General features: G+C 46.0%; 1 protein-coding gene across 1 annotated transcript; it reads right to left on the bottom strand.

Moving 5' to 3' along the window:
* Positions 1-873: 873 nt before the first annotated feature.
* LOC133910983 (small polypeptide DEVIL 11-like) lies at positions 874-1,722 on the bottom strand. The gene has a single exon (XM_062353219.1). It carries the CDS (start codon positions 1,639-1,641, stop codon positions 1,339-1,341), a length of 303 nt encoding a protein of 100 aa, XP_062209203.1. The 5' UTR covers positions 1,642-1,722; the 3' UTR covers positions 874-1,338.
* Between the last annotated feature and the right edge of the window lie 17,092 nt (positions 1,723-18,814).

Genomic DNA, 18,814 nt, shown 5'->3' on the forward strand with positions numbered 1-18,814 from the left:
CGTTTGGTCACCGTACATCTACAAGGCGATGGCCCGTCCTCTACACGAGCGCACAGGCGACCGCAGAAAACGCAAGCACCTCCCGCCCGCTGGCCAATGGCGCCGTCGCCGTGCAGGTGATGGCAACACCAGCGCAACACCCCATGCCGGCGGGTACTCTGTTGATCAGCAGGGGAGGGGGGTTTTACAGGGGATGGTCCAATTCACCTGCGGCCAAAGCCGAGGCACTCTCTCTCTCTCTCTCTCTCTCTCTCTCGCGCGCGCGCGCGCGCATTGTTTGATGCTTTGATTCACCTAATCGACCTTTCCAACTAATTCCCCACAACTAACAAATGGGTTCGATGACGTAATGTGATTGCAACGTTAATTAATTAACTGTTTCAGCCTAAGATCAGTGCAGAGCGCTAGTACTGCCCTGCGGCTTTCTCTCTCTTTTCACGTGTGTTGCTCGAAGGACCAAGGTGAGGAGGTGGACTGGTGGAGAGGGAGCGGGAGGGAGCACCAAGTGCAATAATGGAGTGCATCAGATGGCCACGCCGGAAATGGCAGTCCCAAAAGGATGAGGACAAAGGAAAAAAGGGGTGCCATCACCGTCACCATCCCCATTTACTGCCCTGCCTTGCCCTGGCTGGCTGCCCTTTCTCCTCGACCTTTGCTATGAATCCTCTCTGCTCACAGCTCTTCCTCAGTCTTCGATCGGTCTTCTTCTTCCTCACCATCCTCACCAAATCATCCATCTCCCTGATCTCTCTGTCTCTCTGCTCGATCCTGCGTTCTGTTTGCATCTCCCTTTTAATTGGCATCCTTGTTGGACGCCACCCAGAGAGAAAAATGACAAGAGAAACAAACAGAAAGAACGATAAACAAATGTGGTGACATCATAACACGCTGTTGCGTCTGATTTCTTTAGCTATACATCGGTAGTGACAACTTTTTCACCCTGGTCCGATCGTGGTACGACAGAAGATCCACTAGATTTCATTCAGCTGCCCTACCCCTGTGGAGTGTGTTCCTTTGCAGCATCAGCAGCTGTAAAGAAAGAACTAGATCCCCATCTCCTTGAGAAGGAGATCCCAAAACTGCCCACGATTCAACATCTACTAAGTACTGTACTAATCACTACTACTATCTACTTAAGCACTAGTAATCAAGAAACATACCAGAAATGGAAGGTAAAAAAGGAAGAAAAGGACTCCTAATTGGACTGATCTATACACACATCACCTAATCAGCCTTCTTCCCCGAGTCCTCTGGCTAATCTTGGAAGAGAAGCAGCGGGGGAGGACCGGAGGAGGAGGGAGCGATCTGCTTTGCCGGCCGGAGGGCACAGGGCGGTGGCTACGAGCAGTCCTTCCAGCAGACTAGCATGGTGACGCAGCGGCGCATGATGTAGAAGCGCGCCCGCTGTTCCTTCACCAGCCCCGCGCACCGGCTCGAGAACGACGGTTGCGGCGGGCACCCGCCCGCAGCGGCGGCGCCGCCGCCGCTCGCGCGCCGGCCGATCGCCTGGACGTCCCTCATGCTGGACGACCTCTTCAGGAAAGAGTCGCCGACTCCGGCTCCAGCTCCCGGGACGCGCCTGCTGCCGTTGTTCCGGCTCTTCTTGGAGAACTTCCACTTTTCGTCCACGTAGAACTCCATGGATGCGCTTTGCCTTGCCTTTGCTGAGATTGAGGTGGGTGTGTGAGGAGAGTGCGGCGGAGAGAGAGGGGAGGGGGGAGGTGTGGGGGCGTCAGGAATCCAGCACTATTTATAACGGGGTGTGGTCTCGTGCGTTTGGAGCCTTATCTAATTTATTACAGGCGTGGCAATTTTTTATCACACATAATTTTATTTATTTTTACCATGAATTTTATGATAATCTTTATTACGTATCACGTTACAAATTAAATCTAAATCACAAATACATGAGATTATGTCTCACAAGATTATTATTCTACTGTTGCCCCAATCCTACGGGTTGAGACTGGGCTCCTACAATCATAAGATTTCTAGTATACTCGATAGGCATACGCTAATTTATTTTGCATGGTCTTTTCAGCCAGTCCGGATCATGACTGTTCTTCAAAATTTTCGTCATAATTGAATTGTTTCTGGCAAAATTTATGCTTTTTACATAAGCCTAAAATCGCTAGAGTTTGTGAATCATATGTGTTGATATAACGGGAATGCATAGTTTTTTATGGATAAAGTATAGGGTTTTGAGAGGAGCACAATGGGCTGGAGGTGTTCTAAATAACTGCGCAAGCATGTGGTGTTTCCTTAGACCATTTCTGGTTACATAGAAAAGCCAATGTTTTTTCCTAAAGAAGCTTTATTTAATCTGGTAAGTCAAACTATGAAGGACTCAGATTTAATCGTCTTGTTTATAAGTTTTTGGATTTATGAGTTGTCATTATATTCTATCTATATTATGCAGCAATTTAGATTTGAGTGGCTATTACATGACACTCTCAACCTAGCCGTCCGCCGTATCTAAAGACTCCCATTTTTAAACTTCCTTGATATGCTAGTAAAAATACTTTCGTGTTTCTTATATTTGTTTTGCTTATGGTTGTTGAAATAAAAGAAGTGAACCAACGAACTAGTTGCACCATTTCGAAGGCTTTTAAAGCATGAAACATCTAATGATCCTAGAAGTCAATAGGTAGGCCATCAAATATTAGTTGGACTAGATAAATTTAGAGGACATATCTCCAGTTTAGTTAAAATTAAGAATAAATTGATGATGGCTAGTATAAAACTACCGTATCCGAATATTCTAGAGTTTTTCTATATTCTTGAGGCATATCTCTATTCTTGAAACAGAATCTCTAAACTTATAGAAACTACCCATATACCCAGAATATATTATAAACACGAAAGTTTATCTCTAGAAATGATAGGAAAAAACTCCAGTAGTCGTACGACTACCCCCTATATATACGGAGCTAGGAACCTATGGAGAACAAATCAATTGAAGTCGAGTTTATTTTCAGTGTGGTTGCTCTATTGGACTTTGATGAACTTAATCGAATGCCGCTGAGTTTTGTGTTCCGTTTCATCTAAGATTCGACTGCAACTCTTGGTTTGCAACTTCGATCACTTCTGTTGGAACTCAAAGGTATTTCTTTAATTGCGACATGTGAAAGACATTGTAAATGGCAGAGAGGGAAGGAGGCAAGTTCAATTGACATGCCACCACCTCACACCGGGCAACAATTTGGAATGGCCCCTGTCGGAGGATTAACTCCTGTCGCAGGGATCCCGAGAGACCCCTTTTTAGAGATTCGGCCGGGGGGATGATTCTGAATAAGTTCGTCGGAGAAATAAATGGGAATGAATGTAACGGCCGGTAGCGGGGGTGTCGACCTAGTGCAAGAAGGAGTAAATGCACCGGAATTTCGACAGGTTCGGGCCGCACGGAGGCGTAATACCCTACTCCTGTATGGATGCTATATCTGTCCTGAGGAAGTCCCTCAAGGATGTTGCTGGTTACAAGAATATTGGCCTAACTAAGAGCTTGAGGCTCCTTGTTCTTCAGTTGGAACTGTACTCAACCTAGCTCACAGTGTCTCTCGTTCTTTCTTGTTGACGTTGTGCCTTGTGCGTTGTGTTGTTCTGCGTGTCCTCTGGCTCTGGATCTATCTCTTCGATTGCCTTCTCCTTCCCCCCTTCTTCTCCTGTGTCGCCGGCTCTTTTAAGTACTCACCGGCCGCGACATGTCTAGAACGGGAAGGGGGGGCACAAGTTTCAAGACGCCATGATTGGAAAAGGCGTCATCATTTCTTCTGGGTGAAGTGACTGGGGGTGGAAAATGCGTCGCACGCCCGATCACCTATCACCATAAACGCCCTAGCAACGGGCGCCGTGGAGAGGGCCCACCGGGCAGCCGCAGAGCAACCCGGCGTGCCCGCCCTGTCTTGTTCCTCTGCCACAGCAGGGCGGCAGACGGAAAGCCTTGATCCTCGCGATGTTATCCCGAGACAAGCCGGATGACGCGGGACGGGACCCGTGCAATTAATGACCCCACGCCTCTCTGCCAAAACATGGCAGGAACTGACGCTGCGGCGGGAGCAGTTGGATGTGTCAGGCCACACACGCTCATTAAATGCGGCCTCGGACCTCTGACTGGTGGACACCTCATCGGTGGGCCCCTCGGGGGCCTTTCTGGGTCGTTGGGGTACCGAGTGCTCGGGGGTACTGTTCACCTCCCCGAGCACTCTCTCCCGAGAACGCCTATCCTTGTCCTCAGGGTACCGGGTGCTCGGGGGTACTGTTCACCTCCCCGAGCACTTTCCTCCCGAGCACTCTTGCACGAACCCTCGGGGAACCGAGTGCTCGGGGGCCGCCACGTGCAGCCCCGAGCACTCTCTCCCGAGCACTCTTTGTGCGGATCCTCGGGGAACCGAGTGCTCGGGGGCCGCTGCTCGCAGCCCCGAGCACTCTCTCCCGGAACTCAGCTCTTCTGATCATCGGGGGACTAGGGTGCTCGGGGGTGACCGGGCACCGGCCCGAGCATTATCTTCCCGGCACTTAGACTACGTGGATCATCGGGGAACTGGGGTGCCCGGGGACCACTGACTGTGGCCCCGAGCACCTTCTCCCGGGACTTAAGCTTTTCTCATCCTTCAGTAGAGACCTCGCGGGATGGTGCCATGTGGCGGATGGCTGGCTCGGTCTCGGGATTCGGGGACCCCCGGTTCCTGATACACCGACAGCCCCATATGTCGAGGTGCTAGCTTTCCTCTGACTTCAAAGCGTCGAACTCCTTTGAGTGGAGAAACCTTGAGATACGTAAAGTCTCCAATCTTGAACGCTATAGGGATATCGACTCGCATGCTAAAAGGTCACAACTACAAAGGTATTCGGCTTATCGTTCCTATATGCGACGTGTAGTAAGCACGGAAAGTGCTAAAGCCAACTGCACCAATGGACAGTGCTTAACCGATGCAAAACGGTTTATGGTGCCCGGCTCCTCTCCCGAACTAGCCCGAGGAACTCCTCCAAGGCAGAAAACACCCCTAACACCGCTCACATCTCGTCTCATCCTCACATCTCATCCAACCATCGACATCATAATCAATATTCGTGAACAATAAGTAAGCCCTAAGCTCACAAACAATGGTTACACCATCGCTCGACTTCTACTGAGGACCTATGCATTGCTAAGCATTTCGAATAACTTTCAAATTAGACATCAACAATGTTATCAAGACTATAAGGATATGGATCATCAAATAACCAAGGTAGGACAATGCGTCGCATAGGTTCTACCTATATAAGCCCGACATTTATCGATTGAACATGCAAACTTACATAAAGCATAATTTATCAGTTTTAGACTCCACAATTCAAATCGAAAGGTGCAATATGCTTGGATACTTGTCTTGCTGCTCTGGGGTTTGCCTGACACTTCCCGCACAACACTCGTAAAACTCTGGGTGGTTGGCGTCGCCTTCACTTACTTGGACTATTGGTGCAACACCCTCTAAACGAATCAAAATGCAATGCATAAACAAATGAGCGACGAAAAAATACGCAAATGATCCATGCTTGAAGTATAATAGAGCGTCGAGCTTAAATACATTTGCAAAAGACTGCTGAGTGATTAGATTTTCAAAGTTTGAAATCTCGGACAAGGTAACCTAAGTATACTTAGCTTTAACAAGCTGGTGGTCAAACTCCTGTATAAGTTTTCAACTCAGATTCTCCGGTCCCAACTGACGGTCAGACTGGCCCTAGCGGCGGTTAGACTGCCAAACCTTGTCGGCAGCGCCTTTGCGAGGTCGTCGGCGAGGATCCAGCGAGACCTTCGACAATGAAGGATACAAAAATGCTCTATAGGACTAGTGGAGTGTTTCTAAAGTGATTTAGACATCATTCACCGAGCTAAACTCAAAATACTTTATGAATTGGATCTAGGCTAGGTTGGACTTGGGCCTAAATGACACGAGGGTCGAATCGAGCTCGAAAACAACGGAGAAATGGTAGGGGATAGCTCACCTCAGCTTATGGAAGTTTTCTATTGGATTGGAATGCTTTGGGGAGGCTCCGATTTGCGAATCGGCTTTCGGAGTGGTGGTAAAGCTTGCGGTCAATGCACGGGTCTCCAGCGAAGGAGAAGAGGGGGAAACTTGGGAAAGTCCTCCGGGAAGCTCGTGGGAGTTCCCACCTCCGATCTTCATCCTTCAAACACGATGAGTAGAGCTCTCTTTCTCTCTCTAGGGTCGGGTGAAGAAAGGGAGAGTGAGAGAAAAGTAAGAGGGAGAGAGCAAAAGGAAGTGATCAATCCACTTAACCCGAGCCTCTGTATGTTGGCGGTCAAATCGTGAGCTCGGGCGGTCAGACTACAGTAAATCCACATGGTAGCCCACGTGGCAGCGCAACTAGCGGTCAGACCGCAGGTGACACTGGTCAGACCGTGAGGGGGTTCTTTTGCTGAAATTTTCCTAAGTCTCCCCTTGACATCCTCCTTCTATTCTTTTTCCTTCTCCAACCATGTAAGGATTCTCTAAAGTGCTCTAAACCATCTCTAAGGTGTTTGAGACATGTTTAACCAGTTTTTGATAGACAAACATGTGCAAGCACATGCGATGATAATTATGCATGCCTAATTACATAATTAGCATTTTGGGATGTGACAAAGGCAGCCCGGAAACGAAAAAAGAGGAGGGAGAGAGATGGGTCTTGGGCTGGGTTGAGAAGGGTTTTGGTCCAGAAAGGTTTAGGGAACAAGAAAAGGCTTTTCATTTTAACTTTTAAACCATTTTCTCAAAGCACTTTTAAACGACGCCTTCTAGCAAACTTTTGCAAACATTTTCACTCATAAAAACCTATTGCAACTACTACAGCATGAATGCATCAAACACGAATATAACCTATGGAAACTTAAATTTAGAAATTAATTTATTTCTATTTGAACAAAAATTACAACTCCTATTTAATTCTAGCAAAATTTTAAACTATTGCAAAGATTGAAAATTTAGGGTGTTACATAAACTCTGGAGCGCACCGGGCTCATCTGGGTCATATCCCATGACGAATTCCCCATGGTTACTGGGGTCCTCGGAACAAGACTCAACGGTTACTGTGGATCCGACCATGAGTATCCCAATCTAATCTCCAATATTCGCTGAAATGCAGAAACGTGCTCCCTACCAGGCACGCCAACTGTCGAGGGTTAATCCCTGACAATGATTCCGGGGTGTATCGGTCAAGGGGCGCATGAAAAACACTTGTGGGGTGCGTATGCTATGAACTCAAGAACACAGGGGTTATCCAGGTTCTGGCCTCTAGAAGGATAATAGACCTACGTCCTATGTATTGGGTTATCAGTGTTTTAGAATTGGTTACATATAAGTTTTCTCGACTCCTCCCTCTCTTTATATACCAGAGATAGAGAGGGTGAACTTACAAGTGGACCCCTTTTTCTTTGATGATACTGACGAGCATGTCCCATCCGTCAGATATCTCTATGCTCACCTCACCCCGGTCAGTCGACCTGCCCTGTCCCCTCACCGGTCTCGCATGTGCGCCTGCAAAGTGGCCTGCCACACCTGCGAGCATGTCCTATAGATTTTAACGCTATGGGACGAGTGGCCTGCCACACCTGCGAGCATGTCCTATAGAATTTAACGCTATGGGACGGGGCATGACACCTCCGTACTGACCACGACATGTCCGCCGGGGTGGAGTGCCTAGGGTAGTAAAGACACTCGAGTGGAAAGCTTTTATGAGAATAGACTGGTTTTGTGAGTACCTGCCCCAAGACCAGTGAAGGATGATCGTAGGATTTTCTTATGTCGTAAGGATCCTGGTCACGAAGGCACAAACTGGTCGCGCGGTGAGACCTCGGTCCGGGAAAAATCTTCTACCAACTGGAATTGGCCGGTGTAGGACCACGGAACAGGGGACCCCCTATTCTATACATAAACACCTAGCTATTCCATGGATCATCTTTAGTCAAACAAGTACGAGCACATAGATCAAGCAAAAACAAGTATGAAGGTTAATGAGATCAAGAACATAAAGAATAAGCAAACGAAGAGAGGAGACGCGTTGATTTATTTTCCAAAGTTCGGACATCTCTGTTGAGGTTCTTACGTCTCTGTTGAGGGGCTCAACCACACTTGAGCCGAGTCTCTTTCAACCATTTTCCTCACCAAGCTCGGCCACACTTGAGCTTGGCTTTCACTCTTGATTTTTTCCCTTGCAGAGGCAAAATCTAAGCCTTCATAAACTTTCAGGGGCACACCACAACCTTGGGCACATATACCTAGAGATTAATACCAGATCATCTTATAAACACAGAAGTTTATCTCTAGAAATGATAGGAAAAGACTCTAGGAGTCGTACGATGATCCCCTATATATACGGAGCTAGGAACCTGCGGAGGACAAGACAATTGAAGTCGATACAAGTTCATCGAAGCCATTCAAGCCTACATGAACTCTGAACCCCTCGAACATTCTGTAACTTAGATCTGTATTAGCAGCTCTTCCTGACTAATTGCAAGGGTGCCCTTCGACTAGATTTAGATTCATCTAAGCTAGCCAGACACTCCTTGTAAATAGTCTCAAAGATTAATACCAGATCAACAGGACGTTGAAAGGACAATGATGCCACCTAGGGGGTGGATAGACATTTTTTACAAAAATCTGTCACACTTTACCGTTGGCCTGAACTTGCTGCGAAAAATAAACTAATGGATTTTTCACAAGTGAAACTCCTAAATATGCTAGACTCAACTAGTGCACAATCACACTAAATAAGTGTGAAGGTTACAATCCTAGGGTGTGACAAAGATTATTTAAATCTAGCAAGATATGCAACAAAACTATAATCGAAAGTTCTGAAATTATTGTTCACCGGAAGTTCCAAGTTCCATCTGGAACTACCGACTATATGGAGCAATGAAATGAGATCTAGCTATGCCTAATGAGTCTTAGCTCAAACCAGAAGTTGTCATAGGTTCCACGAAGTATTTCCTAGTTATTCCATGAATCACCTGCAGTCAAACAAGTACGAGCACATAGATCGGACAAAAACAAGTATGAAGGTTAATGAGCTGAAGAACACAAATAACAAGCACACCAAGAGAAGAGACGTGTTGATTTATCTTTTCGAAGTTTTTACACCTCCACTTGAGGTTCCTATGTTTCTGTTGAGGAGCTTGGTCACACTTGAGCCGAGTCTCTTTCAACACTTTTCCTCACCAAGCTTGGTCACACTTGAGAAAGTTGTAGGTATTATTGTGGGTCAATCAATTGGGCAGCTAGGGCTTTCACTCTTGATTTCTTCCCTTGCTGAGGTGAAATCTAAGCCTTCATAAACTTTTTGTGGCACACCACAATCTTGGATGCTCGCTGGCAACGTCTAGCCGCCTAGAAGCTTCAAGCTCCAAGAGTAATAGATGCGATAACGGACTTCTTATCGATGAACCCGAGTGCTCAAGATGGGAATTATGATCACTTGCTCTCAAACTTCCAATATCTCAACCCAACTCACTTTTCTTTTCAAATCTCACATTAAAATGGAGTGGGGAGAGCTCTATTGGCTTTGACTTCGAATGTTTTCGTGGGAGCATCAGTAGCGAATGAAGAGAGAGGGTGAGAGGGGTATTTATACCCAACCCCTAAAAATTAGCTGTTATGCAACTTTCTGTCTTAACCCGCAACTTCTGGGTTACTCGAGTTAAATCCACCCAAGACCCCTATCCGAATCAAGTTCAAAACCTCTGAATTGATCACAGAATCTGGAACTTTTGGGTTCAATACAAAATTTCTGGATTGAAACTTCAAACCAAAAGCGAGAACCCCAACTCAGATTTCATATGGAACTTTCGGCCAATCTGGAACTTCCGGATTAACCCAGAACTTCCAAGTTCAGCACAACAGACCCTTAAAAAAGGCGATAACTTTTGATCCCGATGTCCCATTTCGATGATTTTGGACTCTATGAAAAAGTTATTTAGAGAGCTACCTATCCCACCAGAAATCATGATCTTAAATACATTAGATCAAAACTAGGAACACTACAAAACCCGATTTAGACACTTCCACAATTTCCACAATGGACTCCTAAAGTGAACTTTCACTTTGGTTTGGTTAGATACTCTTGAGCATTGAGACACAACAATTTGCTCTACGTCGCATCTCTCTTAATAGTGCGGTATATCTGTACTCAAATTCAAATCTAAAACTCATTTAAACCAATTTGAGCCATTAAATACCTTTAAGTATCACTTTCTTCTTTCAAACTTAGAGAGTTGCCAACCTTTATATCGTCTTCACTACATCTCTTCTTGATTCTTCATGTGATTGATGTGAATCAGTCATAGCTTCCCATGACCACGTACGGTATTGGCGCAAAGTTTTTACTCATCCTTCACCACCACTTTGGTCCTTCGGCGTCAAGCTCTTTGCTTGCTTTTCACCACCAGATGGTCCATCGTAGCTGACTCTTGCTTGTCCTTCACCGTCTTACTATAGAAAATCATTTGTACCTAATATCTTTAATAAATTCACTTTATCATATATGGAGTCTAATTTTATTCTTCACTCTTGGCATATATGATTTCAATTCAATTTATGTCTTCTTATGGATCCTAAACCCAACTCACTCTGAAGCAAAAAGCACATGAGTTAGTCCATAAAACTTAATTGACAACATTGTACCTTAAGTTACTTGATCTCCATAAGTAATTTAGTCTTCATGCTTCAAGCTTCTTCTTCTTGTTACGAGCATTACCAATATCTTAACGACTTTGATGCAATTCTTTGAACTCATAGCATTTCTCAATGAATCCATACTTTATTTCTTATGCTTCTCCTATGGAATACTAATAATAATTTTTAACATAATTGTTAGTCCATATATATTATCATTAACTTATCCAAGCATCACCTAGAGCTCATTCATCTTAATGCATATTTTTCCTCCATGTATCACTTCTGGAACACCCAACTAACAATTCTCAACATAGATGTTAGTCCATAGGTATTATCATTAATCACCAAAATCACACTTAGGGGCTAGATGCAATTTCAGACGTAAGGCTATTATCCTAAGTGAGGTTTGAACCAGTATAAAACCCTATATATGTTATGTGATTCGTCTACTGGAAGCATCCCTTATTCTTTCTATAAGTTCATAAGATCGACGGTTCACCAATTGTCTACAACTAGCGGTTCACCAATCGCTAAGTTGCAAGTACTCGCTGACTTCATTGCCAAATGGAAAGAACTCGATCAACCCTAGGACAACCACAATGACCTATAAAATGTATGGGCTCTTTTTTTTGATGAGTCGTTTATGCTTCAAGACATAGGGGCTGGAATGATCCTTATATCTCCCACATGAGAAAGCCTATAATAAGATTTGCATATCAACTTTTTGACCACAAATAACATAGTCGAGTATGAGGGTGTGCTTACTGGTTTCTGAGTGGTTTCTGCTCTTGGTATCTGCCGCCTTTTCCTGAAAGGGAATTCACAGTTGGTGGTGAAGTAAGTCAGCAAAGAGTATCAAACATTGGATAAGACCATGACAGACTACCTCGCGGAGGTGAGGAAGGTGGAAAAGAAATTTGTCTGGCTCGAAGTCAAATATATCCCAAGGAACAATAATTGCTCCGCTGATAGTATAGCTCGCCTAGTCTCCTCACGATCTCTAGGACAAACCAGGATTTTCGTAGCGGAACTCTCCAATCCATCTATGAAATCATCAAATGACATGGCCGAAGGAGTAATGGTCTATGAGACCTATAACCAGCTCGGGGGCTCACTAGGAATCGGCGCTCCAAAAGGAGTCGATGGGAAACTCGTGGATCTACTCAAATATGATGATTCGTGAATGGATCCAATTCGTAAGTTCCTTCAATATTGAGTCGTGCCTAAAGATGATGAACTATCTAAGAAAATATCCTGTGGATCTATGATGTATAACTTGGTGGACGACGTTCTCTATCGATGAGGCACCCATAGAGTACTCATGAACTGCATCTCTCAGAAGCAGGGTAGAGAACTACTCGAAGAAATCCATGGAGGAGTGTGCGGAACTCATGCTTCCTTCTAAACTTTGGTCAGAAAGACATCCATACAAGGTTTCTATTGGCTTACAGCTCAACATGATGCGAGTGAGTTGGTAAAATATGTAACAGTTGTCAGTTCCACAGCAGGTGCATACACTAGCCCACCCAAGTCTTACAGATGATCCCCTTGTTGTGACCATTCGCAACTTGAGGGATGGATATTTTGGGGCCCTTTCTGGTAGCATATGGGAGCTTTAAGTTCCTATTCATCACAATCAGTACCTTCATCAAGTGGATTGAAGCTAAGTCAGTTGGCAAAATCACCTCGGTAGCAGTGAAGAAGTTCATCATGGAAAGCGTCATAACAAGATTCGGCGTCCCAAGTAGGATCATAACCGACAACAGAACTCAGTTCTCAAGCACAACATTCATTAATTATTGTGAAGGACTAGGCTCTACGTTCCGCTTTGCGTCAGTGGCTCATCCACAAAGCAATGGGCACGTCAAGCAGGCCAACGGTCTGATGCTTCAAGGAATCAAGACTTGTGCCTTCAACCTCTTATCTGCCCATGCTACGGTCTGGGCTTCTGAATTGCCTAACGTACTCTGGGCATTCTGGACGACATCCAATAGAGCGACGTGTAAAATGCCTTTCTTCCTAATATACGAGGCTGAAATCAAGTTCCCCTGTGAACGAAAGATCAAATCCCCCTATGTCGAACTCTATGCTGACAAGGATGAAATCCCGAGAAGACAGGACAACCTCAATGTTCTCGAGGAAAAAAGAACTCAAGTGTTGATAAGATCAGCATGATGCTAGCAAGCTCTTCGGCGCTACCATGATTAGAAACATCTGAAAGAGATCCATCCAACCTAGGGATTTGTTTCTATGACGCGTACAAAGCCAGAAAAATAGCAATAAGTGGTCCATATATAGTGATCGAATCTAATTGTCCAGGGTCGTATATGTTAGCAATGGAGGTTGATCAAGTCCTTAATTTTTTTTAATATCGACCAGCTTCGTAAGTTCTATGTGCAAATACTTATGGTATACTTTGTAATATTAGCTGTCATATTACTAAAAAAAGATCAATATATCTTGATAATTTCTATTCAATGTCGCAATCCAATGCCTTAAGTTGAGATAAGCCATTATTCTAGTGCTTTGTGCCCAAGTGCGCGCTTAAAATTATAGACTGTCTATTCGGGAACTTTCCCTGATAACCGGTCGGGGGTTTCATATGTATTCGGTGCCAATGGCTGCAAATACTTGTTGTGCGCGCCACAAAATGTTTTCTAACAAAAAGTAATGATAATCTAAAACCTCCTTTTTAGGGACCGTGAAGATCCTTATCGAGTCCACAAGTGCCTAAAAGCTACGACGCTTTTCACTAAAGTCTGACTTAAGGCAATCCTTGATGTACATCGTAACAAGTACCTACAAAATTCTCAAACTAATCGGAAGAAACATTTCAAAGGCCAGATGCATGTTGTCATTTCTTGCATTCGTGAAGGCCCACATTCATAAACATGCATTATAGTAGAAACTCGGATTTTTATTTAAAAAGATTTTGATCTATTTTTAAGATATGCTAGAGAGAATGAACATCCAAAAGAAGATCTAAAAGAAACCCTATGTTCTAGCTCATCGTCGTGCATGAAGAGGAAGAAAGAGAAGATCATGGAAGCCTCTCCCTCCTCCTTTTTCTCCTCAGTCGTTGCCATCATCATCAGTGTCGCTTGGGATGAGGATGAAGTGGAACCCTTGGCCTCCTCCTCATCCATCATCGTCGGTGTCGCTCGAGGACGAGGGTGAAGAGGGAGCTTTAGCGGCAACATTGCCAGTCGCCACCTCCTTCTCCTTAGTAGTCACTTCCTCTTCACGTATCTCTTCCTCTAAGAGATCCTAGTCCACATTCTCTTGGTTTGGAAAAGATTCTTTGGGAGCCAAGGCCTTGCCATCTTTAACAGAGACACTACCGGTCGCCACTTCTTCTTCTACCTCCACATCGAAAGAGATGTTGAAAACCTTCACAATGGAGTCGACCTCGGCTGGGGAGGGTGGTGGCGCTAAAGGGGGAGACCTTGGTGATGAAGGCAGAGGACCTGATGATGATGAAACACTAACCCTAACTTCTCATGAGTTAGATGAGGATGAAGACTCCATGACTAAGCTAGAAAGCTGATGTAGCAAGAGCTTGCCACCCTGAGTTATAAAGAACTCCGGGTCATGGAGAGACAATGTCTCTTTGTCTTTGAGCATTGAATGGTGGGTGTGGCTGTATAATGGTTCACGGTAAACCAAGTGTCAACCAACCATCAAGTCGCATCTCTTCCGCAGACTCGCACAGATAAAGAGGTGGTATCTCAGAGAGGACAGAGCACTACTCTGTAATACTCGTGCAGTCCCCGAGCATCATTATAATCTCTTGTCAGGTAAAGAATCTCTTCAACACCACACAAAATCTCTACAGCGATTGTTCAAATTTCAAACTCGGCTAGCGACAAGTCTTTTCTCCCCGTCTTTTCAAAGGATTAGGATGATATTTCTCGTATGAATTGGAATTTATACTCGGAGGGAATACCTTCTCGAGAACTCACCTGAGTACTCGAAGGTGCTCGGAAGCCCAAATAGATGACCCGAGGACTCTAAGAATTTGGTTAGATGTATCGTCCTATCCAGGGATCTGAGTTCTACTTGAGGACGTAGTCGGTCAAAACGTTTATCTTTGCTGACTAATTATTTGATATGTTGAAGCATCATTTCATGTACTGGTGGGGGGGGGGGCTTGACGATGGTTAGTATAAAACTACAGTATCTGTATACCCTAGTGTTTTTCTACATTCTCGGGATATATATCTACCTCTGGGAAGGGAACTCTAGGATGCATGGAAACTAGGGATAGCAACGGGTTGGGGCTGGGTGGAGCAAAACCACACTCAACCAGAAACCCAATAATCTCAACCCGACTCGAGCCCGAAATGACAAACGGGCAAAAATTGGCACCTGAACGTGCACCCGCCGAGTGTTTGTCAGGTTGGGGAGCCTCGCTGACCAGAGTGGTAGAGCATGAGGCACTGAAGGAGGTGATAAGGCCAGAGGAGGCCGAGCGAGGCGGCAGGGAGGCCGATTGTGGCGGAGGGGGCCATGGGGAGGGGCCTGCGTGGCTAGGCGGCACGAAGGGGTCGACACAGCGCGGGCGATGCGGAGGGGCCGGCGTGAGTGATGTGAAGGGGCCGATGCGGCTTGGGCGTGCGGAGGGGGCAGACGCGACACGGATGGGGATAGACGTCTCGCGTGTAAGGATGGAGGCGAGGCATTGGGCTTGGCTGCATGAGTAGTTGAGTGCTGAGTGGGCTGTTTGAGTGACCCATGTGCACCCACGGGCGTAGGTACAACCCCGCACTCGACCTGCTATTTTTCGGGTACCTGACCCGCCAGTCCCATGGATGGGATTTTGTATCCGAACCTGCACCCGCGAGGACCCGAACCCACAGATCTACTTGCCACCCCTAATACATACTGTCTATAGATATTCAAGATATCTTGTAAACATGTAAGTTTATCTCTAAAAATGATTAAAAAAAAACTACATGACTCGTATGATGACCCTCTTATATATACGGAGCTAGAAAATCTTACGGAGGACAAGTCAATTGAAGTCGATATAAGTCCATTGATGTCATTCAAGCTTACAGGAGCTTTAAACCCTCGAGCCTTATGTAACTTAGATCTGTATTAGTAGTTTTTTTTTACTACTCGCAAGAGAACCCTCCGAGTAGATTCAGATCCATTTAGACTAGCTAAGCAACTCCTTATAAACAGTTTCAGAGATTAATATCAAATCAACAAGACTTAGGGCTATTATCTTAAAGAAGATTATCCTAAAGAAGATATAAACCTATATAAAATCTTGTGTATTGTACAATTTATCTACTGAAAACAGTACCTACTCTTTTTACAAATTCGTAAAATCGACCGTTCACTTACAGTTGGCAAATTTGATTTGTATATGAAAATCCCTACATATAGTACTGATGATAAAAATAGCTCTTGCCAGCTAGTACACCATATCATTAAAAAAAAGGTAAAATGGGGAAAAACTGGGAAATGGTAAGAAAGTAGTTTGATCCATACTAATGCGGTGATCCTTTGTCGTGACATCGGTAGCCGAGTGCTCCAATAATTGTCCCTATTGATTCATCGATATTTAGATATTTTTTCCCGTCATCTGGCGACGACAACTACCTTTGCTGTGGTGCCAGAAACTGAGTCAAGTGACGCGGGAAAAGAACAGAGGTAGTGAGTTGCCAGGTGATATTTTGGAAGAGAGAAAGATCCAACTCGACGATAAAAAAAGTACGACCGAAATTTTTCTCGAAAGACATCCGCATGAAAAAAAAAAGACAGATCCGAATAAAACAACCTAATTATAACGTTTTTTACCGTGTTACAATGTGTTACCATCGCGTACTATGCAAGGTGACCAATGATCACATGATCAAAATTCGAAATTTAGGGGACCAAGTCCATGTGAGTTTAATCAACGTAACGGTGTACGGCTGGATTCTTTCCGGGCACGAGGGAAGTAATCATTTGCCTGCAAAGACCGCATTTCATCAACCTAATAATCACTAATTTCCCCTAAGAAAGCACGATCCAAAAGGGTAAGTACTATTTGGAGCCATTCGCTTTGTTTGTTCAACGGTGCCACTCGCCTCTTGTTTTTCTCATGATGCCCCTACTCTCATGGAGAGAAAGAGATGAGCATGGTTGCTTGTGATTTTGGGTTCTTGGCTGATGGTGTTCAAGTCCAATCTGGGCTGAGTCAGATGGGCCTGGAAGTGGGCCCTGCCGTGTTCCCTCTTGTCCACAGAGGCTAGCAGGGGAGTTAACGCACATGTCCCTTGGTGCAGCCCCACAACTACCGCCGTCCGCTCATTTCGTTCCAGTCCAATCAACGTCCAAAAAGGAAAGTCTAAAAATGGATTAGGCTTTGATCTCTAAGGAAAAATAAACCATTTCGTTCTTATCAAATCTTTGCCTATACAAATAGGGCTAACCGGCTAAGGACTAGCCCCCGGACAGATCTATTTTTGGGCGTTGGATTACCATTGGATCGCGAGTTAGGTTTGTAAGCCTCGTGCACGTTGTTACTTGTTGGGTGGCCTCGTTGGGTTCAGGCAACCTGGCTCCGATCCATTCGATTCAAAGGGCGCCTTGACTTCACGTGTAGACGGACGCGCGCGGCGGCAGGTCGTCGCTCTGGCCTCTGGATGCCCCCGTGCAGCCGAGCCGCCCGTCCGTGCGCGGCTTGGCGCATCCCGATGCGCCCGCGCGAGCGCGTGACGCGCCTCGATTCGTTTTTTCACCCTTTTTCTCCACTCCGCAGAGCCGCACGCGCCGGCCCCCCGGTCAGCCGCCGAATCCCACGCTGGTGCGGGATCGGGCTCCGTAGCCGCCCGCCCCCGACAAGAGACGATGCCGGCGTGCCGCAACAGCCGCGGAGTCCCGATGGCGGAAAAACGCGGCCACTTCGACGGTTCGACAGTGCCGCGGGCGCGAGGTTCACGGGCGCTGGGCAAATGGGTGGATGGACCGTTAAACTGGGCCGAAATTGCTGAACAGACAGACGGCGGGCGCCGCAGGTGGGCTCGCCGTCGGCATGGACCCGGCTGCAAATTAATTAGCATAAGAGTATCTATGGATTCTCATTAGTTCAATCAATGATAATACCTTTTTAAATTAAACTTTTTTAAAAAAATTAGTATTATTGGTTGAATAAAAAAGATCGCTGAATATACTTAGGTTAATTAATTTACATCCTACGCCGGTCTTATCCTCATGTGTTGTGGTTGTTCCGGAGGGGTCGGCTCGTGGTCGCGGGTGCATGTATGCAGCCACGGCGGGATGGAGCGCCTACGATCTTTCATGGCATTTCCCGGCGTGGCCATACCGTCCGCCCGTGCTACGCCTCGGCATTCGATTCTCGTAGCTATGTTTGGTTCGGGCGCCGCCCTTATCCGGTCATGCTCTTCGAGGACAGACACGCCGCAACCGTATGGGCAGGTAACGGGAGCTCGCCGGGATGCTACCTACGAGACACGAACTGTCCACATGACTATGGCAGCGCTGGCGATGCAAATGGCCTGAGTTCTCCGTTCCAAACTTCTCTCTCACGACAAGCGCGATAACATGCAACGATTTCGCGCTTATCTGCGATTACTCTGTCGCTTTCGTCTACAATCTTTGACGGAGAACGCAACCGCGAGACAGGATCGCACCGGTCCATTTCTGGCTTTCAAGCGATGATCGATGACAGGAACTTGATCATGCAGGAATGCTACCGAGTGGTGTTCATTGAACCGGCAGCTCAAACCGAGGACCGCTCAAAATTGTGTCTTGGCAGAGGCAGCGAGTCCAAAATAAATCCAAAGATTAATCGTGGCCCTTGTTCAGTTGCGCCCTCGTTATCGCGCGCGATCAACAGGGAGACAAATAGCTCGATCGCTGTTCTCGCGCAGTTACGGGACTTGGCACACAGGTCGCGCTTTGTATTGTAGGTGCGCACACATGTCAACTCGCGTGCACAAGGAAGGAGGCCACGAGTTGGCACGTGGGGGTGATAAGGCGTGGCATGGACGTACTCGTGGTTGGTTGGTCCCGATTGACGTTGGGCCAGCCGGCCTAGCTTAGCTCGTGGAGAGGGACTCCGCATGCTATTCTTGATCATCTTATCTGTTGAATGTAGTTGATCACTGTTCAGGGCTTCAGGCGATGAATTTGACCTGGACAAGTGA

The sequence above is a fragment of the Phragmites australis genome, chromosome 3, assembly GCF_958298935.1.
Source record: "Phragmites australis chromosome 3, lpPhrAust1.1, whole genome shotgun sequence".
NCBI lineage: Eukaryota > Viridiplantae > Streptophyta > Magnoliopsida > Poales > Poaceae > Phragmites > Phragmites australis.

Excerpts from the sequence above, each read along its gene's own strand:
- LOC133910983 (XM_062353219.1), bottom strand. The coding sequence starts at position 1,641 with ATGGAGTTCTACGTGGACGAAAAGTGGAAGTTCTCCAAGAAGAGCCGG.